General features: G+C 47.3%; 2 protein-coding genes, 1 long non-coding RNA gene and 4 other non-coding genes across 12 annotated transcripts; 5 read left to right on the top strand and 2 right to left on the bottom strand.

Moving 5' to 3' along the window:
- Positions 1 to 41: 41 nt before the first annotated feature.
- Positions 42 to 3,432, top strand: lncRNA:CR45911 (long non-coding RNA:CR45911). 2 transcript variants are annotated; one of them, NR_133403.1, is made up of 1 exon: positions 42 to 3,432. It is a non-coding gene; the product is annotated as a long non-coding RNA:CR45911 (long non-coding RNA). The 2 variants fall into 2 exon arrangements; NR_133404.1 differs by having other exon boundaries at positions 378 to 3,432.
- On the top strand, positions 2,907 to 3,008 carry mir-2c (mir-2c stem loop). Its single transcript, NR_048403.1, has one exon. It is a non-coding gene; the product is annotated as a mir-2c precursor RNA (primary transcript).
- On the top strand, positions 3,136 to 3,210 carry mir-13a (mir-13a stem loop). The gene has a single exon (NR_048401.1). It is a non-coding gene; the product is annotated as a mir-13a precursor RNA (primary transcript).
- On the top strand, positions 3,277 to 3,344 carry mir-13b-1 (mir-13b-1 stem loop). The gene has a single exon (NR_048399.1). It is a non-coding gene; the product is annotated as a mir-13b-1 precursor RNA (primary transcript).
- Positions 3,433 to 3,474: 42 nt separating the features above from the next.
- On the bottom strand, positions 3,475 to 12,329 carry Atx2 (Ataxin-2). 3 transcript variants are annotated; one of them, NM_169658.3, is made up of 5 exons: positions 11,218 to 11,301; positions 8,231 to 8,631; positions 7,240 to 8,173; positions 5,778 to 7,183; positions 3,475 to 5,648 (listed from the first exon to the last, which is right to left on the bottom strand). In NM_169658.3, the coding sequence occupies exons 2-5, from the start codon at positions 8,511 to 8,513 to the stop codon at positions 5,200 to 5,202; spliced, it is 3,072 nt and encodes a 1,023-aa protein (NP_732034.2). In that variant the 5' UTR covers positions 8,514 to 8,631; positions 11,218 to 11,301; the 3' UTR covers positions 3,475 to 5,199. The 3 variants fall into 3 exon arrangements, with proteins under 3 accessions (NP_732034.2, NP_001287339.1, NP_732033.1); NM_001300410.1 differs by lacking the exon at positions 11,218 to 11,301 and adding an exon at positions 9,841 to 9,860; NM_169657.3 differs by lacking the exon at positions 11,218 to 11,301 and adding an exon at positions 11,563 to 12,329 and having other exon boundaries at positions 4,624 to 5,648.
- Positions 12,330 to 13,681: 1,352 nt separating this feature from the next.
- On the top strand, positions 13,682 to 18,154 carry CG6125 (uncharacterized protein). 3 transcript variants are annotated; one of them, NM_001300409.1, is made up of 6 exons: positions 13,682 to 13,851; positions 15,446 to 16,110; positions 16,396 to 16,732; positions 16,804 to 17,066; positions 17,128 to 17,313; positions 17,370 to 18,154. In NM_001300409.1, the coding sequence occupies exons 1-6, from the start codon at positions 13,821 to 13,823 to the stop codon at positions 17,721 to 17,723; spliced, it is 1,836 nt and encodes a 611-aa protein (NP_001287338.1). In that variant the 5' UTR covers positions 13,682 to 13,820; the 3' UTR covers positions 17,724 to 18,154. The 3 variants fall into 3 exon arrangements, with proteins under 3 accessions (NP_001287338.1, NP_650465.1, NP_732032.1); NM_142208.3 differs by having other exon boundaries at positions 17,370 to 17,945; NM_169656.2 differs by lacking the exon at positions 13,682 to 13,851 and adding an exon at positions 15,247 to 15,372 and having other exon boundaries at positions 17,370 to 17,945.
- Positions 17,045 to 17,770, bottom strand: asRNA:CR46058 (antisense RNA:CR46058). The gene has a single exon (NR_133402.1).
- Positions 18,155 to 18,177: the final 23 nt, after the last annotated feature.

The raw sequence follows: 18,177 nt of genomic DNA, 5'->3' as shown, positions 1-18,177 counted from the left end.
TCTGGCTGACATCCCTTACTCGACTCAGCCAGCGAGAGCCAGTGAAAGAGCATTCGCCGGAGAGAGTGGTTCAATGCGCTCACTGCGTCAGCGCAGAGCCGTGGAAAGTGAAAAGGAAGGAGCAAGGACGAAATACATTTTGTGTATTTTCGGCGGTCGGCGGTTGGGGGCGCGCCGTTTTTTGCCCTTTTTTCGCGCGCGCCCGTTGTAATTGAAAACTATACCGCGACACGAAGGCGGCCCGAAGTCCTGCCCAAGTCTCGCACTCACTCCGCCGCAGTCGGGCGCACTCGGGCGCACGCATACACACACACGCACGCCGGCACGAAGGACGAGCGAAAGGACGAAGCCAAAAAGCAAACGAGCACCGTCGCCGCGGCAGTTCTCTGTTCTCCGCTCTGAGTGTGGTTGTAAAAAGGCGAAAACGTCACGGGAAAAACCGGTTAATAAATTATTGCTAATCGTAATGGTAAAATGCACAATAAATATATAAATAAATGTGAATAACATAAAATCAAACTAACTGCACGGCCCCGAAAAAGTGCGCATAGAAAAATGTCTTAGAAGCGCCCGAGAGCAGTGAAAATTCCAAGTGAAAAGCCAAGCGGTGAAAATTTCCAACGGAACAACGTACGCTTGCTGGCGTTCCTTTTTTTCCTACATAGTCCATTGTTTTGCGGACATTTAGAAACTGCGCAAAAGGCACAGGATGCGTGGAGCGGATGTGAAAAGTTGATCAACTTCCACGGCACTAGCGATACGCTTGTGTCCGCAGGATACGGAGTACAGCAGTAGCCGGAAACTATCGAGATGCCAGGATAAAGGTGTCCAGAGGAGCACCCTGACAGGCTGGGAGACCCAGCATCGAATCCCTCAACTAAAAGCGCTTTAAGTATATCTCGCCCTTGGGCGGTACTCCCAAAAAAAAAAACGTAATACAAGTCAGCAAGGATATATGCTCCTGAAGGTGAAGACTGCAAAAGTGGCTGCGTCGGCGGCCGTCGCCCTGAAACAGGAACAAAGCCGAAGGATCAAGGAGCGGGAGTGGCTGAACAACAACAATCAGCCCTGGCCATAAATGAATTTTACGTATTTCGGTATACACACTACAAGCGCCGACTAGCGCCAGGACCAAAGCCCCAGGACGATGGGTTCGAGTTTGAGTTCCATTTCGAGGATGACGATGATGATGATTATGAGGAAAAGCCAGAGGGAAATGGAAATGGAGAAGGAATAGGAATAGAAATAGGCAAAACCAGCGGCAATGGCAAAGGCAAGGGTGGGTGGCTCTAGACCAAGTTCGTCTGCGATTGTACGAGTAGTAATACACACACAGGCACAGCAGATGTCGTATAGAGAAAGAGTGCCAACGGGAAGAGGGAAAAGAGAGTGTGTCGGTGTGTGAGTCTGTGAGTGCGGGAGAGAGGAGCATAAGGGATGGTCGCCGCTTACTTTTCATACACATTTATGTGTATTGTACTACGCGACTGCAAAAACTGCAGCGGGCGCAGGAAGGGGATGGGGAAGGTGAAAGAGCCAAGGAGCGGCAACAACAAACCGAGACTAGCCACAAATCAATCAGCCGACAGGGAAACACCCTACACAGCAAAAAAATTTGTTCGATCGAATGTTTTATCCGTGATCCATTAAATGAATTTATTCAAATTTAAATTATCCCAGTATAAAAAAGTCAAAATGTTTATAAAATCTTTATAAAACAATTACTCCAATCTACCTATAATTCAATTCTAATATATATTTTTTGGAACAACTTTTGTAATCTTAGATGATTAATAACTTTATATACTGATTTTAAAGAAAGATTAGAATTGATAATCGAGTCTCAATTTGGTTTTCAAACGATAGAATTTCACCGCCGTTTTTCTCAGTGCGCATTTAAACTCAATTACCGGAGATCCTTACTAGCAAGGAATGGGGTTAGACCAGTCCTTCCCCTAAAAGTCTCGAAATGTATCTAAATTCGAATATGCCTTGGGCCGCAGCTACTCAAATTCAATTTCGAAAAATTCGTTCTTTTTGGCCGGAGTGGTAATGGTGGTTGATGTTCCCGCCGCCGCCTGATCCTGAATCCTTAGTCCTGGGAAGGGCATGTTAAGGGTGAACCGGCCGCACTCTCACACAAAGACACACACTCACACATGTGTACATATAAAGCGGCGAGACGGACGTACAGACAGCGGCGGGAAGCACAGTTAGACTAGATGGCAGACGATTCAGCAGCGGCAGAGGGCGGTGGTCGCCGTCGCAGTCGACGCCGGCGTACGCACACACACTTATGAAAATGCACTAGCACATAGGCAGGCATATCCTGCGATGCATACACATACATATATACATATGTATGCAACATGCAACGAATTTCGGCTACTTAACCTACAGAACAAAGGAGGATACAGAAAAAATGAAACGTAAGGAAGACAGGCTGGGAAGGATAAGCCTGCGCAAGGCGCGCAAAAGGACACGCGCACACACAGCCATACTCCCCCACACAAACACACACACAAACGCTCTCAAGACTAATTTAATCCTGTGGCTCAGTTGAATTCAGTTTCAGTTCCCTCGGCAACCCAACCGCCCCGCTCAGACGAATTATACGAGAGTCCGGAAATGGGAAAACTACAGGATACAACCAACCCACACCAGCACACAAGCACACACACAGATTCTCTCACTCGTGCACTCACACACACATACGCACGCACGAAAGCCGCTTAACGTTACGTTAGTTACTTTACGCTGCGCATTTAGCGGCATGTAAATGGCGTTATTACGCCCTAAACGCCTTACGTCGTCGCCGGTTACGTGAATTACATCGGTTTCCTTTGCAGCTGTGTGTGTGTGTGTGTGTGCGATGTGTGTGATGGTGTGTGTGCGTCGACGTTACCTCGTATCTTACTTTCAATGTCATCAAAAAGGGCTGAAGAAAGATATTTCTGCATTTGAATCGTATCACAGCCAGCTTTGATGGGCATTGCAATGAGCAGCGATAGCAAAATGTGACCCGTGGCGTGACCTATGACCCCGCTCGATGCGAATGCAGAAAGCCAGTTCGCGAATTGGGCATAACGATTGGATGCTAAACCAACAAGTGTTTGTGATCCAAGCCATAATTCTTACGTAACTCCTCAAAGGGTTGTGAAATGTCGACTATTATCTACTCATATCACAGCCATTTTGATGAGTTTCGTGCGAATCGCGGCAGCGGATCAAAAAACATATTTCATAACCGACTGACTGAACCACGTCTTTCTTATACCATGTCGTTAAAATGTTTGTGAACTTATGTATTCACAATCATATCACAGCCATTTTGACGAGTTTGGGTAAAGAAATCTCAACATTGAACGGATCTATCCTGCACTCGTCGACGACGCCCAATAACCATCTGAAAATCGGAGAAGGAATAAGGATACACATAAGTTTTAGATTTTGTTTTTTTTTGTTTTTTTTTTTGTAGTTTTTGTTTTTATTTAAATTTATAATAATTGTTATTTTTATATTCTTTTTTTTCATTTAAGGAAACTTGAAGGTTTACAAAACAAAACAGACCACAACAGATGCTTCTAGATCATACGAAATATAACCAAACCGATTTATGACGGGCAAAGAAGTAATACGGATTGTTCTTGTTAATTTTTCATTAATTCGGAGACAACGGAGGCACTAAAACCCAAAGGAAGCCTGACTCAAGCTCTTGCTCTCACATTAGCTTCTGCCTGTAAAGCTAGCAAGGAAATTTCTCCGAGAAACGTCAAAACAATCATTTATATATCGATGTCATTACATTTCTGGTAAATGCTGGCGAATAATGTGTAAGAAGAGGCGGAGAAGTGGCAACAAAATTCAATTTAAACAAAAATTAATTAGTTCTACCGAATTTCGAAAAGGAAACGAATAAATTTGAAGCTCTCTAAAATCTCACATTCGTTTTTCATTTCCCGCAGGGCAAGCAAAGAGCTTCCATCCAGCTTGCAGCTTCGATCAGCGATCAGCGATCAGCTCCTTCCGAACCGAGTTCACATTATATGCTAAGTAAGTTTACAATCGGAATGCTGGATGAAGCGCGGCCCTTTCCTTGCGCCGGTGGAAAAACTAACTTGGAATGATGACTTGGGTTTCTGGTGTCTGTCGCTGTCGCTTTGCTTCTGGGGTTTGTCTTCGTGTTGGTTGGTTGGTTGGTGTGGGTGTGTGTGGCTGCCTGTATGTGTGTGTGTGTGTGTTGGGCGTGCAAGTCTGTGCTTTTGGCTTTTTTTTTTTGGGGTTGTAGGTGTGCCGGTCGATTGCCAAAGCGCATAAAACTATAGATAGCGGGAGCGCAGAAGTGCATCAAATTATTATGTTTAAAACAATTTTACAAAATTTCGCTCTTATTAGCCTTAACTCGACGTCTTTTCGCATCTTCATCTCCCTAGGTTTTTGATTCTACTTCATTAGCGTTTCGGTTTTACAATGTAATTGTATCAATTTGGTAGCCAATCGGGTTTTGGAATTTTCGCCTCGACTTACAGGACTTGGGCGGGACAGGAAACGCTTCCTACACACGCTCATTGTTCTCGTATTATAATTGATTCGACAGTTGCTTTTAGCTTTCTAAATTATTTTGTTTTTTCTTATTTTTGCATTTGCTTTCTTATACGTTTTGGTGTTTTCAGTGATTGTTTGTTTGTTTTGTTTCTTTATGTTTGCGGTTGTTGTGTTTGGCTTCCGTGCGCTGTAGAAGTCTTGCAATTTCAAAAAATTTACTAGTTTCCTTTTGTTTTAATTGTATTTTATAATTTCCTAGTTGTTGTTTGTTGTTGTTGGTGTTTTCGGTCTGTGAGAGATGTGCTACAGGATGGGCCGCTCGTGCACATGGCATAAGGATGTGGTTGGATGTGTGAATTGTGGGGCGAAAATCGCTTGGAGCGACAAAGAAAGCCGCGCGTTTACTCAAAAGTTTGATGAGAATACGGATGCGGATGCTGATGCAGGTGCATATTCAGATGCGGATGCGGGTGTGGTTAAGGTGAGTGCTTCATGTTGCGTGTTGTGTCTGTATATGTGTAACTGTTGCTTGATGACGGCTGCCCGTAACGTAGCTCCCACTCGCTACGGCGACATTAACAAGATGGGGCCGCCTGTTCCCCCCGCCTTCCAGCTCGCCACCTTCCCGTGCGCCATTCCCCAGCTGGCGGTGTCTCACTGTGGCTGATGCTGCTGCATCACGATCTGATACTGTTGTTGATTCTGCTGCGGATGCTGCGGCGTCGGCGGCGGGAAATAGTGATTGGCTAAGAGCGATTGGGGGTGCACGCACATCAGCTGGTAAGTGGCTGCCTGTGTGGGCGGCGTGAACGCCGGTTGTGGTCCCCCGCCGGCGGGGGATGGCTGTGGCGGCGGATGGAACTGCTGGTGCGGCTGGCCCGGCGACGGTGTGGTCGACTGTGGCGTCTGTGTCATAAACTGCAACTGCTGCGGCTGGTCCGGGTACACGCGCATCTGCATTGGCGCGTACGTATGTGATTGGAATTGTTGCTGGTGTGGTGCATGGCCGTACTGGATGAATTGCGGTATCGGGCCGGCTGTTATCAACGGCTGACCCGTGGCCGCGGATGCCGATACGTGCATCTGCGATGCGGCCATTGGAGCTGCAAGGGATCAGATAATATTTTTAGCGCACAATTTCGACATGCCAGTTAAATCATAATTCATCACTTTCGTTCTTCTTTTATACTAAAAAAAAATAAAATGCTTGATTATAGGAAGAATGGACTTACGGTAATTACTACGGCGAAGGCGCGGTGGCTGTCCGGCCTGTGGGTGTGTCTGAGGCGGGAATGGATGCTGTGGCTGCATGACGTAGATCGGCTGGTTGGCCGCCGGCGGTACATGTCCTCCCGTGGTTGTGTAAATGTTCGTCATGGGCACAGGCGTCTGTGGGGTGTGCGGTCGTGATGGATTCGGGGTGCTGGGCCCGCGGGGTGTAAATGGCTTGGCTGATGGGTTGAGCACATGCTTCTTAACCACCGGAGTGGTTCCCGTGGCACCTCCAGCAGTGGCGGCCGTTCCTGTAGGCACCGTTGCGGAATTGCTCGTCGGAGTGGGCGCTGCCGGCGTGGTTTTCTCAGATCCAGCGCTGGCAATCACCCCTGCTGTAGGCGTACTGGCTATGCCAGTAGGTGTGGTGGTGTTGCTGCTTGGTGGTGCCGGCGAAACTTCAGGTTTGGGCGTGGCAAGCTGCTGCGTCTGCTGTTGCTGCACCACCGGCATGGGTTGTGGCGGAGGCTGCTCCAGCAGAACCGGCGAAGTAACAACTACGGGTGAAGTCTGTGGCGGCGGCATTGTATGGTAAATTGGCAACGGCTGTTGTGATGGATCCTGGAGCAGCTGTGGCGGCGGCTGCTGCACTTGTGGCTGCGACTGGTGCTGCTTCTGCACATGCTGATGCTGGGTCTCCACCAATTGCTGCTGCTGGGCCTTTTGTTGCATGTGATGCGGCACATGTTGCTGCTGTGGAAGCGGCGCCTGCTGAGGCTGCTGCTGAGGCACATAGTGTGGCTGTGATAGGGCCGCTTGATGCAGGTGCGTTTGCGGCACTTGGTGCAGGACCACGTGCTGCTGTTGTTGCTGCTGCTGCTGCTGCTGTTGCGGTGGCGAGGCAGATTGCTGCAACGCTCGCTGTTGCTGCTGCTGCACTTGATGCTGCTGCTGCTGCTGCTGCTGCTGCTGTTGCTGCTGGGGCGGTGAAGTGTTGCTCGGGGCCAGTTGGAAGTCCTGGCCAAACTGTCGCAGTTCCTGCATTTGGTTATCGCGCGTGCGCACCTGACGCGCTGGTTGCGTGTTTTGCCCTTGTGGCTGTATGTTCTGATGCTGCTGTTGCTGCGGCGGCTGTTGTTGTTGCTGCTGCTGCTGCTGTTGCTGCTGTTGCTGCTGTTGCTGCTGTGGGCCGGCGGTCTGCAGCGGCGGCGAGTTGCTATTTTGCCCGGGATGGCCTCCATGGGAGCCGTGCACGGGCTTACCCAGCGACTGGGGTTCACCGCCATAGTTCAGTGACGAGTTGCTCTGAGAGCCCTGGTACTGGCGCATCTGGCGCTGTGGCAGCGGCTTGTTGGTATTGGCGTTCGAATCGCCATTTAGCTTATTTGCGCCGCCCATGTGAGATTGGTTGCGGTACTGAGAAGACCTGTAAACTTACTAATGTTAATATTTGGTTAATATTTAATGACAGTTTTGATTTACCCATGCATAATTTGCGAGTTACCCTGGTAGGAGTATTGACTCGGCATGCCCATCGACGGCTGGTAGCCGCCCTTGTTCTGGCCCACAGAATTGCCGTTGCCGCCCTGCGACACGGAGACGTTGCTGCCACCTGTAGGCACATTGTTGCGCATCACCTTACCGCCCTGGGGCACCGTCTTGCGCTTTACCATCGAACCGCCGCTATACTTGCTGGACGAGTCCGCGGACGCGTTTGCTGAGGGGGCCGGACCCACGCCCTTCAGGCCGCCGGCTAGCATAAGTGCTGCCGTCGACTGCGTGGAGCCGCCTTGGCCCGACCCGCCGCCACTTTGCATCATCATGCTGCCATCGCCACGAGTGTCACGATCGCGTCCGCTGCCCTGCGAGGACATGCCAACATGCGATAGCTGCGGTCCGGTGATACTGCGCGTCTGTTTTGTTATGTAGCGGTCGCTACTCATGGTCTCCCTCAACTGGAAGTCACCAGCGCCACGGGGCTTGTTACCGCGATCACGATCACGGTCCCTGTCCCGCTCCTCGCGCTCCCTATCTCGATCGTTGCGTTCGCGGTCGCCACGATCTCCGCGTTGATCCTGCTCGGTCGATGGACGCTCCACGGCCGCGAAGAGCGCCTCCTCATCACCATTTTCCAAGTCCAGACGGTCCCGGCACGTCGGATTATTTTCGATCTCGGCAGCCAGCTTTTCGGCCTTGGCTTCGGCCTCTTTGAATTCTAGGGAATCACCCTTATCTAGCGGTACCGTGTACGAAGCTAGAGAATCATCAAATGTGGAGGTCACACCGAACGTGTTCTCATTTTTGCGGAACATCTCGTTGGGATCCCAGCCGTTGGCGGCACTATCCAATTCTATGTCAATGTCGCCATTAGCGCCAGAATCCCATGGTTCCAATTCCTTCTCGTCCGGACGCGCACCTACAAAATGAAGACTAATGAATAAGTGTTCGCAAATTAAATTAGAAAGGAGCTTACCGTTGCACTTGTCAGAAATGGCGCCATCCGTCTGAAAAGCGCCTGCGGTGGCGTATTGCGAGTCAAAGTCCTTGGCCACGATGGTCACCACAGTGTCGGCCGGGAATATAATGTGTTTTGGCACCTTGCCCTCCTCCGGCAGATTCTTGGACTTAATGCACGCCGGTAGCTCCAGTGCGATGTCAAAGTTGCCCGAGAATGTGCGGAATACGCCCTCGTAGATATTGCCCGACCGCAGGCGCACCTCCACAACGCTGCCCACCAGCGCCGTGGCCGAGTGCATGAAAAACGTGTTGTTGTAGACGCCCTGCGCCGACGGACGCACTGCTGCGCCTCCGTTCCCGCCTCCTGCACCAGCCTTGTTGTTAGTGGGCCTTAGGCTGTTATCGTTGGAGTTGTATCTGCGAATAGTCAGAAGAGACAGGTTAAACCATTCGTTAGCGTTGCGGTTGGAAGGCAGTGGTCCGACTGAAAATGGAAATTCGATTTCATTCAGCTACGGTGGCGATATCGATTCGTTCGCCAACTCTGACCTGACCCAGCATTCCGCAACCCCTGTGAACAGCCGTGCCAGTTTTGCTTTGTGTTTGTGCACTTGAGCTCATCTTATTTAGTACGAGCAAGAGATACTATATGGATGTTTAGACAAAGAATTTTCGGGGAGTCCCCAGGTTGCGAAGTTAAGGCGAAGACGGGAAATCAGTGTCAAAGCTATAGTCATTAATTTATGATTTCAGTTGCGTGCCCCAGTCGAGCAATTTATAATGGTCAAATTTGAATACATTGGTTTTGAATAATGTAGGATAGCCACTTAAGTCAATCAACGTGAATTATTATATGTCATTAGTGAAATGATGAGCTCTACAACACGATATCCTTTAAAGAGCATAGGGATATATACCCGTATTTAAAACTTTTAAGAACAATTTAGGAGACACGGTCATATTCATTCCGCGACAGTAATCAGCCAAATGTGCCCCCTTTGGCCAGCTCCGCCCCGGTCGGAACTCGTATTCGCGTTTCGGGGTGTTTTGGCATTGGTTGCGTGCGGCCAGGATCGACGACCGTGAAATGCGCAACGCAACGCACAATGAACCCGCGGCGGCAGTGGATGTGATTGTGGGTGTGGGACAGGGCGGCGTTTCGGCCGGGGGCTGAGGCGATGGCACTGGCACTGGCTGAACGAAACCAATTGGAGAAGGGTGGCGCTTGAGCAGTAGCTGATTCACGGAGCGTGCACTGTGCACATTTTGGTGAATGAAAACAAATAATTGATTGCGCCCAAGAGTGAATCATGCGTGAGGTGAGGTGAGGTGCAGGCAGGCAGGCAAGCGAGCTGGCGAGCAGTTGGGGAAACGAATCCGGGAAATAGGCTGCGACGGAGGCAAACTTAAAATGCAAGTGTGCATGGCCGAGTGGCGAATAAATATGCATAGACGTCAGGCGGAAAACAAGAGCGAGGTGGCATATCGTTCGTTCGGTCAGCAAATTGTAAAGTGACCCAAATTTCGGACCCACGTTGGAGGCTCTCGGGCCTGCTCAGGGGCTTTCGGGGGGTTGCTGCGGGCGTTTAGAAGGGGTTCGAAGTGTGCCAAAGAACGATACGAAACTCAGCGCAGCCGCCGCACGTCACAGCAACTGAAAACGTATAACTAAAAACTGAATACGGCAAGCGGCAAACAGCAAACGCAAAGCTGCAAAATGCTGACAATGCAAGAAATTGCATTCGAAGAAGGCGAGCGACGAGAGTAAAAAAAAAAAATATAATGCACTACGTGATACGTGAGCGAGTGTGCCATGCATCACCGTGGGCACTACGGGCACGGGCCGCACAGTGGGCCTGATTCGCCCTGAGCGCCATCCCAGGCCCACTGTGCCCACAAGCTTGAGGTTGTGATGTGGTATTGTGTTGATGCCGTACACAATGAATAATGAACACGCATTTCAAACCGTTTGCGGCATAAATATGACTGGACGAGGAAGACTCGTATGATAAGGCCAAAGTGAGTGGCCACTACAGTGATACCTCTTCAGCAATCCAGTACAGGCTATGATTTGTATGATTTCAACGATAGTCTTCACATTTATTAACATTCGTTAGTAATCACCGAATGTTACTTTAAAAAATGTGAAAATATTTTAAAGTGCTTAGTCATAGTGATTCACAATACTGACACATTTCTACTCCATTACAATGCAATTTTGGGAACACTTGCTATTTGGTTCTTTCCATAACTGATTTATTTATTCTGTGATAAATCACAATCCTAATTACATTATACAAATAGGGTTGAGTTATTGAAGAGACCACTACTATCTTTACGCCTGCAAACTTGCATTATGAATGATTTTTTGACCATTTTTTTTGGTATTTATATGTATTTATATTTATATGATTTGTTTCTCAACTATTTCTTAAATACATATCTGCACAGTTTTTCACAGATAAATTGATAAAACTGGCGGACGTGCCGATACTTATGCGCCGCACTGTGTCCGAATGCGGATGTGAATGTTGTTGTGTGGCTGCGTTTGTGGCTGTGCCTGTGTGCGCTGCAGTCATATTTCAATTGAAAATTTTAAGGGCGCAGCAGCAGGAGGACAGGGGTGGGGAATGGGTGTTGGGGGCTATGGAGCACCCTCTCACGGGGGTGGCAATGCGACTCGTTGGTGCGACAAAACGGAAACCTTTAAACAAATTATGTTCTCTACACACATTTGGCCATTGTGAAAGGGAAATGTAAACAAAGCATAAAGTTCGATTCTTGAAACACAAACACACACACACATGCTTGCACTCACTCGCACACACAGACACACAGGGCTCGCGATGGCCTATTATATAAGCGCCATTTGCATTCCAAAAAACCAACAAAAAAAAAGCTTAAGAATGGTTTTCCATGAGATGATGCAGTAGTAGGTAGCATTCACGAGATTAAGAAAAAAAATAATAATGTGAAAAAAGACGACACGAGACGCGCTTTCACCTTTTAATTTTTTTTTAGTCAACCGGACCGGGAGAGAAAAGAGCTCTTTGTGGCGCTTTCGGTTGTCGCGGGTTTTCAATTTGTCAGGGCAACGGCGAACTGCAAACTGCGACGGCAAAAAGCAAAGGCAAAAAGCAAAAGGCAAAAACAAACCAGCCCCAAATGCAGTGGTGTGCGTTTGTGCCCCCCTTTGTTGTGTGGCATGGCACTCTGCTGACTCTGGTACCTCTGCGTGCTCGGCTCACCTGAAGCACCCTGCTCAAATGACGCCCCTGCGCTATCGCCCCTGGTTTTTGCCAGTGCAGCTGGGTGCTGGTGGTGCTGGTCAAAGCTGCTTCTTCTTACCTTGAGATGCCGCCGCTGGCACCGCCGCCAGTGGGTCGGGTTTTCCGCTTGCTATTGTTGTTCATAATAACGTCGATTGGATGTGGATCGCCAATTGCCAACTGCCAATTGCCAACCGCCGATGTGGTCGGTTTGTGTCCGATTGCCGGGAGGCCAGAAGGAGCAGTCCGAGTACCAATTGACCACCAGGACACTTTTCAGCAGTCGTTCAAACCTGGCGTTTTTGCTTCTTTTCTCTTCTGTTTCCTCTTTCGCCCGTTTCTGCTGTGCTTCTTACTACTGCTGCTGCTGCTCTCTTGCTTCGGCTGCTACTTTTTGCTTCGGCCGATTTTCCCCCGGATTTACCAACTTTCCGATCGGAGGATCCTGATGCGATGGTCGCGGATGGGCGGGCGAGGCGTGTTCTAGCCAAGATGTGATATTTCGGCGCCGTCTAGCACTGTAACTTGGCTGCTATAAACGCTTTTGTTGCTAATTTTATTTTTTCCCTGCGTACTGTAGCGATAACGAGCAAGGTTGCTTGACGAGTTGCTTTCCGCAGTCGATACTTTTTTGCACATCCCTAGCGCACATCGACGGCGTATTTGGCAAATCGGTGAAAAAAAATAGTGGAAATGCAACAACGGAACGGCACGACGAGCTGCAGCGACTGGGCGGCGGTAGTGGTAAACGGCGAATTTTGTTGCGTCGAAAGACTATTTTGCTAATTTATTAACTTCAATCTGAACGGGGGTGCGTATGTGCAGCCACAGTGTTCGGTATCGAATGGTTATCGCCTGCGCACTCGATTTGACAGCGCCAGACGGTGTTTGCCTATCGATTGCTCCCGGGCTATCGCCTGCTCAAAAACAGTGTTGCACACAGTCGTTTGGGCGCGCAATTTGAACTGCTTATGGTTTGTATTCAATCGCAGCGGTATTAAGCAAATATTTGCTCCAAATCTAGATCACAAATACAGGCGAATCTATTAATAGCCCGGAGCTATCGTCTGTGTCCCAGTAGGTGGAAAACATCCGCATGTTTACCGAATGTCAAGATAGGCGGCCACAGACGACGACCTTGTATGTCAAGAAATTCCTTTTTCCGAGAAAGCTGCCGCCGCTTAATCATTTCAAAGTCAACCGCAAATCCACTCTTCGCCGACCTATGTCGTTTGTATCTCCTCTCCATCATGAGATATAATACTAATTACGATGCTATCTGGTTTACAGCCCAACAGGGTCGCCATACACATAAGCCGTAAATCTGTCCGGTCCACACGCCAGGCGGACCGTCTTTGTAACGCCTGATAGAATCGTTAGCACCTAGTGAAATTCCCAGCCTGAGATTTAATAACTCGCTACTAAGATACTTGGGAAGACATTGTAGGCTACACAGTATCTCTTATTTATCGCAGCTACTGATTATTACGATTTTATAAAATATGGCTGTATAATTACAATTATGAATATGATCAATTATATGTATAACCTTATTCTAATCATATTAGAAATTATATAATATTAAATTCGTATTACATAGGTAGGGCATACAGATTCCGAATATATATGTTTATGCTTCCTTTAAGAATGACTGTCACAAGGTGTCACAGCTTATGCTAAGATATATATTTGGATGATTAATTTGTGATCTTTTGATTTGTCTAACCCAATATTCAAATATTGGTCCATCGTTTATCGATCGAGGTGAGTGAAATGCCACTTGGGCGGCAGTCAAAGGTGGAAAATTACTTGGAGTCCACACGACAGACAGCCCAGTGGGATGGAGATTAATGATCGGGGATGGTTGGGTGCCGACCAGATAGCCTCCCCCACTGCGCGCTTTGTAGCGATATCGCAGTAGTTTCTGCCACCGGTGCCGTTGACATTTCCAGTTATATATTCGTTTGTTCCCGCTCCGGCCGGCGGATTCAAATGCGAGCGCCCAACCCTCCGCAATGTTTGCTCGCCCATCTGCCTGCCGAATGGGCGTTAAGTGTATCATTGTTGTGCGCTGATCTCTGGCTGAAAATAAAAGCGCACCATGTTTGTCGCCTTTTTCTTGACTCTTTTCATTTTTCGTGTTTATCAGAAAAATCTGCCCCAGCCCACTTATTTATCACTCAAGAATTCGCTTATTCGGCAGTTTTCATTAGATTGCGAAGCGGTGCACTTGGCTCACTTACGAGGAAAGGATAATCAGTACTTAATAATCCAGAGCTCCATCGCCCGAATGTCCTTTGAATAAAAATATTTAAAGTCCAAACGGATACGTGCATAATGTCGATTGTAAAGAAGTTGTCCTTCGATGGTAAGGATAAGAGCCTTCGGTGTTCAATATGTTGTGAAAAGTGAAATCCTAATTAGCGAGACAAGGATATAACGATTTGATAATCCAAGTGCAATAACCTTATAATATAAAAGGATTTAAAAGACAATCGTTTCCACTATTTAATACACAATATTATTTGAAGTTCTTTGATCTGTTTTTGTGACTCACTATAGCAATAGTATCGTGATCTTTTTACAACCGTTCCATTTACACAACTTGGCCCATTTTACTACCGCCATATATGCCACCCGCCGATCTGCCGCCTTAATTAGCAGCGGAAAACAGCTGGAGATATAGTCGCCACAAGATGTTAAAAGTTTTGGCCTGAGGTTACGAATTAGCATTCATTTTGGGTTTTCGTATACGCCGTCATGAACGATAAGACCAGATCGTAAAAAATATTTAACTTGCCAATCTGTCGACCGCAAATATTAACATTAGCTGAGAAAACATTTCGGATTAAACATGTAATTATGTTCACATTACATAAATATAAATATATATAGAACCAGATCATAATAGAGTATTAATTTGCAAATGGAAAAAGTATTATCAACTCAATTTATTTGGGCACAACTTGTAGTATTTACTTCGTATATAGCAAACCTATTATTAACATTGGTACGACAAAACCTTCAATACTTAATCGATTTTCGCAGGTGTACTAAGTACACAATAGTAAGTACACTGTACTTTAAACTAATTCATGTGAAACGTAACACCCATGATCAATGGTTTGCACTATCCATTTAGATCCATAGACAGAGAGATGACTAATCTGGGTGGACTAATCAATTTGCTTTCTATCTGAATGGCACCCAATGTGCTAATTAACCGTTTACTTCTAGTGAATTTGCATAAAAAAAATCACCCATTTAATATTGTCTCTATTCAGGTTTCGCTTTGTTTACCTTTATAAAAATAAATGGGTAACAAATGATTTTTAATGCGATTAACATAAAGAGCGATGGAGGAAGACACATATAACAGGTTTTAAGACTCGCATGTATGTACATATGTATATATATCCGAACAATTAGGTGTTATATGAACGTACTGGCTCTCCAATAGAGTTCCTCAATATGAGACAAGAATCTCAGTTATTTAAACAAATTGCCGGGAACACAGTCCGGGTTGAGAATACTCAAACATATGTGCTTAATTACGATTTCACACAATTAATTTTTTGCCATTTTTGCTTGGCTGTCGGCTCGGCTCGGCAGCGAACAAGCTGGACTGTGAAGTTCGTTCGTTCGTTGTTTTTTTGTTATTATTATTAAAACGCTAAAAATTCCCCTGACAAAATCAAACAATTTCGGCTGGCAGAGCGATTGTACCTGGCCATTGGCGAAACGGAAACAGAGTCAGAAAATCAGTACACAATGCGTTGGCCGCGAAAGCACACGTTCGGCTTGTGGCCCAAACGAAATGGTCGGAATCGCAGTAGTGGAGAAGCCACTGGGGGGCAACCCCAGGCCACTGTGGCCACCATTTACGATCGTAGGAACAACGGATTAGCTGTTCTCAACACGACATCGTACTAAGTAGTGTCTGTCTGCTTTCCTGTTTTCAGCTGGCTGCGAGGAGAAGGAGAAGTACACGGCCCAGAATGGCGATGATTACTATGGCCAGGCGCACACCGTCGACCTGGACGTGGCCAGCAAGTACTCCAAGCCCAAGGAGGCCCACTGGCTGGTGCGGCGCATATTCTTCCTCAGCTGGATTACCAGTTACGATCGAGAGCAGGCGTTCGCCGATTTGATTGCCGGCATCACCTTGGGCCTGACCATCATACCACAAAGTATTGCTTATGCCGCGCTGGCAGGACTCTCCTCGGAGTACGGCCTGTACTCCGCCTTCATTGGCTCCATCATCTATGTTTTCTTTGGGACGATACCACAGGTGTCCATTGGACCCACCAGTCTGATGGCCATTCTCACCCTGCAATTCTGCGCCGACAAACCGGTGCAGGTGGTCATCGTGCTGGCCTTCCTCGCCGGTTTGGTGGAACTGGCCATGGGTGTGTTCCAGCTGGGATTCATCGTGAGCTTCATACCAGCTCCGGTTACCAAGGCTTTTACATCCGGCACTGCGCTGATCGTGGTCTTTGCCCAGATCAAGAATCTCTTAGGTGTTCGCATAAAGGGATTCCCCTCGATCGGTGACTTTTTCACCAATATCCGGCCCACGGATGCCGCCATGGGAATCTCGTGCATGGTTGTGCTACTTTCGCTGCGGGTAAGTTAAATATAGCGTATATAAATAACTTTATGGAGAGATAAATGATCCATAACCATATTGAATGTAAGGCTTCCAAATAACCCAAAATAAATTGTTTATTAGCTTATCAAATAATTGGACAGGGTCTAACTGCTGAAACCTGACTTTAAACTGGTGCCTCCTCAAGTCACGTTTTCAAAAAATCTAACTAAGTGGTTTAGATATTTGATAATCAATCATGCATACTTCACATGTGAAAAATGCTAATAATTGTTTCAATTTCTCAATCTTTTTTCTTGCTAGCTACTGTCGCAAGTGAATTTCAAGCAGGACACGCCTGTTACGCGTCGCCTTAAGAAGATCCTGTGGTACATCAGTATTTCCCGCAATGCTCTGGTTGTCTTCTTCACTGGCCTTTTGGTTTTCATCTGGGTGAAGAAGAGCTCCATTGAGGCGGTCCCCTTTGCGCTTTCCTCAAAGGTTTCCTCGGCCATGCCCACAATCAAGCTGCCGCCCTTCGCCTTCGAGTATCAGAATCGCACCTATGTGTTCACGGATATCCTCCATGAGCTGGGCAGCGGAATTGTTGTGGTGCCAATTGTGGCGGTTTTGGCCAATGTGGCCATTGCCAAAGCCTTCGGTGCGTATACGTAATATTGGGCGTAAATGCAGTTTGTCTATAATGGTGCGCATTTTTCTCTCTCTTCTCAGTCAAGGATGGCAATCTGGATGCCTCGCAGGAGATGCTTACTTTGGGTTTGTGCAACATAGCCGGCTCCTTCTTCAGTGCCATGCCCACCTGCGGAGCCTTCACCCGCTCGGCGGTGAGTCAGGCATCTGGAGTACGAACGCCAATGGCTGGCATCTACACGGGATTGATAGTGCTCTCCGCATTGAGCATCCTGACCCCCTACTTCCAGTACATTCCAAAGGCTTCCCTATCGGCAGTTTTAATAGCAGCAGTCATCTTTATGGTGCGTTTATACTTTCTTATCAACTAAATGTAGTTAATCATATACTTTTCCTTTCAAACAGATTGATCTTGCTCCAGTTAAGGAGCTATGGCAGACCAACAAAAAGGACTTCTTTAGCTGGGTGGGAAGTTTTATCATCTGTTTGGTGGCTGGCGTCGAGTTGGGTCTTCTCTTTGGCATTGTTCTCAGCATGGTGTTTATATTGCTGCGCTTGGGTAACCCCAAATTTGAGGTCACCCTTAAACAGGTAAGTTTGAAAGTTAACTAGATAACTTTAGTTTAATATTTGACATTGCTCCCTAGCATGAATCCACGTACTATGTGCACATCGTTCCCCAATCGGATGTCTATTACACAGGCGTCGATGCACTACGATCTGAGTTGCGAGGAGCATGCAGATTGTATCACAATGATTTCCCAGTGGTTCTCGATTGCGCACGCTTTATGCAGTTCGATGCCACCTTCAGTGAGATGCTGATATCGGTGGCCAAGGAGATGGCCAGCCACGATGTCCTGCTAATCCTGCAGAACATGAGCCTCAAAGTGCAGCAGATGCTGCCCGTGATGGGTAATGTGCGGTTCTGCCAGGAGGATAGCCAGCTTTCGAGTCATCTGCAGGTGGAAAAGGAGGCACCTGTTGTGGAGGCCAAGCTATAGCCAACTTCCTATCTGATGTCGGTTCGTTCCAGTCTGTTTGATCCGGTTATGAGCGAACGTCACAGCATTTTTATCTTCGGACTTGTTACCGCTTGACGTTCGCACGCAAATTGCGTAATTAGGCAGCGCCAGCAGTTAGTTAGTTAAGTGCTTAGATATAGGTGTTTAGTTAGCGACTTTGTAAATACTTATGTGCATTATAAAAATACAGTACTCCCCAACAAATCTGTCAAGATAAAATGAAGCTCGAAAGTGCTCTTCGAGATTGAATAAACAGCTGCTGCTGTAAGAGCCCATAAAGAACGCCTCGTGCCGCGGAACTCAAATAGGTAATCTGCATGGCGGCATACGTGTCGTATGAGTAATACCGCTCAGCTGCGCGCAAAACTGAATTCACAACTCATTAGGGCAATTGAAATGCACGTTGGCGATTTTTTTTTTTTTTGAAATTGTT

This window comes from Drosophila melanogaster, chromosome 3R, assembly GCF_000001215.4.
Source record: "Drosophila melanogaster chromosome 3R".
NCBI lineage: Eukaryota > Metazoa > Arthropoda > Insecta > Diptera > Drosophilidae > Drosophila > Drosophila melanogaster.
The sequence above is the reverse complement of the archived record's forward strand: the minus strand, read 5'-3'. Positions and strand labels throughout refer to the sequence as shown.

What these genes read in the sequence shown, in the direction of transcription:
- Atx2 (NM_169657.3), bottom strand. Translation starts at nt 11,627, where the DNA reads ATGAACAACAATAGCAAGCGGAAAACCCGACCCACTGGCGGCGGTGCC. An exon ending in AACTCGCAAATTATGCATGG is followed by an intron (nt 7,184 to 7,239) that starts GTAAATCAAAAC and finishes GTAAGTTTACAG; the next exon opens with GTCTTCTCAGTACCGCAACC. An exon ending in CCTTCGCCGTAGTAATTACC is followed by an intron (nt 5,649 to 5,777) that starts GTAAGTCCATTC and finishes GATCCCTTGCAG; the next exon opens with CTCCAATGGCCGCATCGCAG.
- CG6125 (NM_169656.2), top strand. Translation starts at nt 15,255, where the DNA reads ATGCGTTGGCCGCGAAAGCACACGTTCGGCTTGTGGCCCAAACGAAAT. An exon ending in TTGTGCTACTTTCGCTGCGG is followed by an intron (nt 16,111 to 16,395) that starts GTAAGTTAAATA and finishes TTTTCTTGCTAG; the next exon opens with CTACTGTCGCAAGTGAATTT. An exon ending in TAGCAGCAGTCATCTTTATG is followed by an intron (nt 17,067 to 17,127) that starts GTGCGTTTATAC and finishes CCTTTCAAACAG; the next exon opens with ATTGATCTTGCTCCAGTTAA.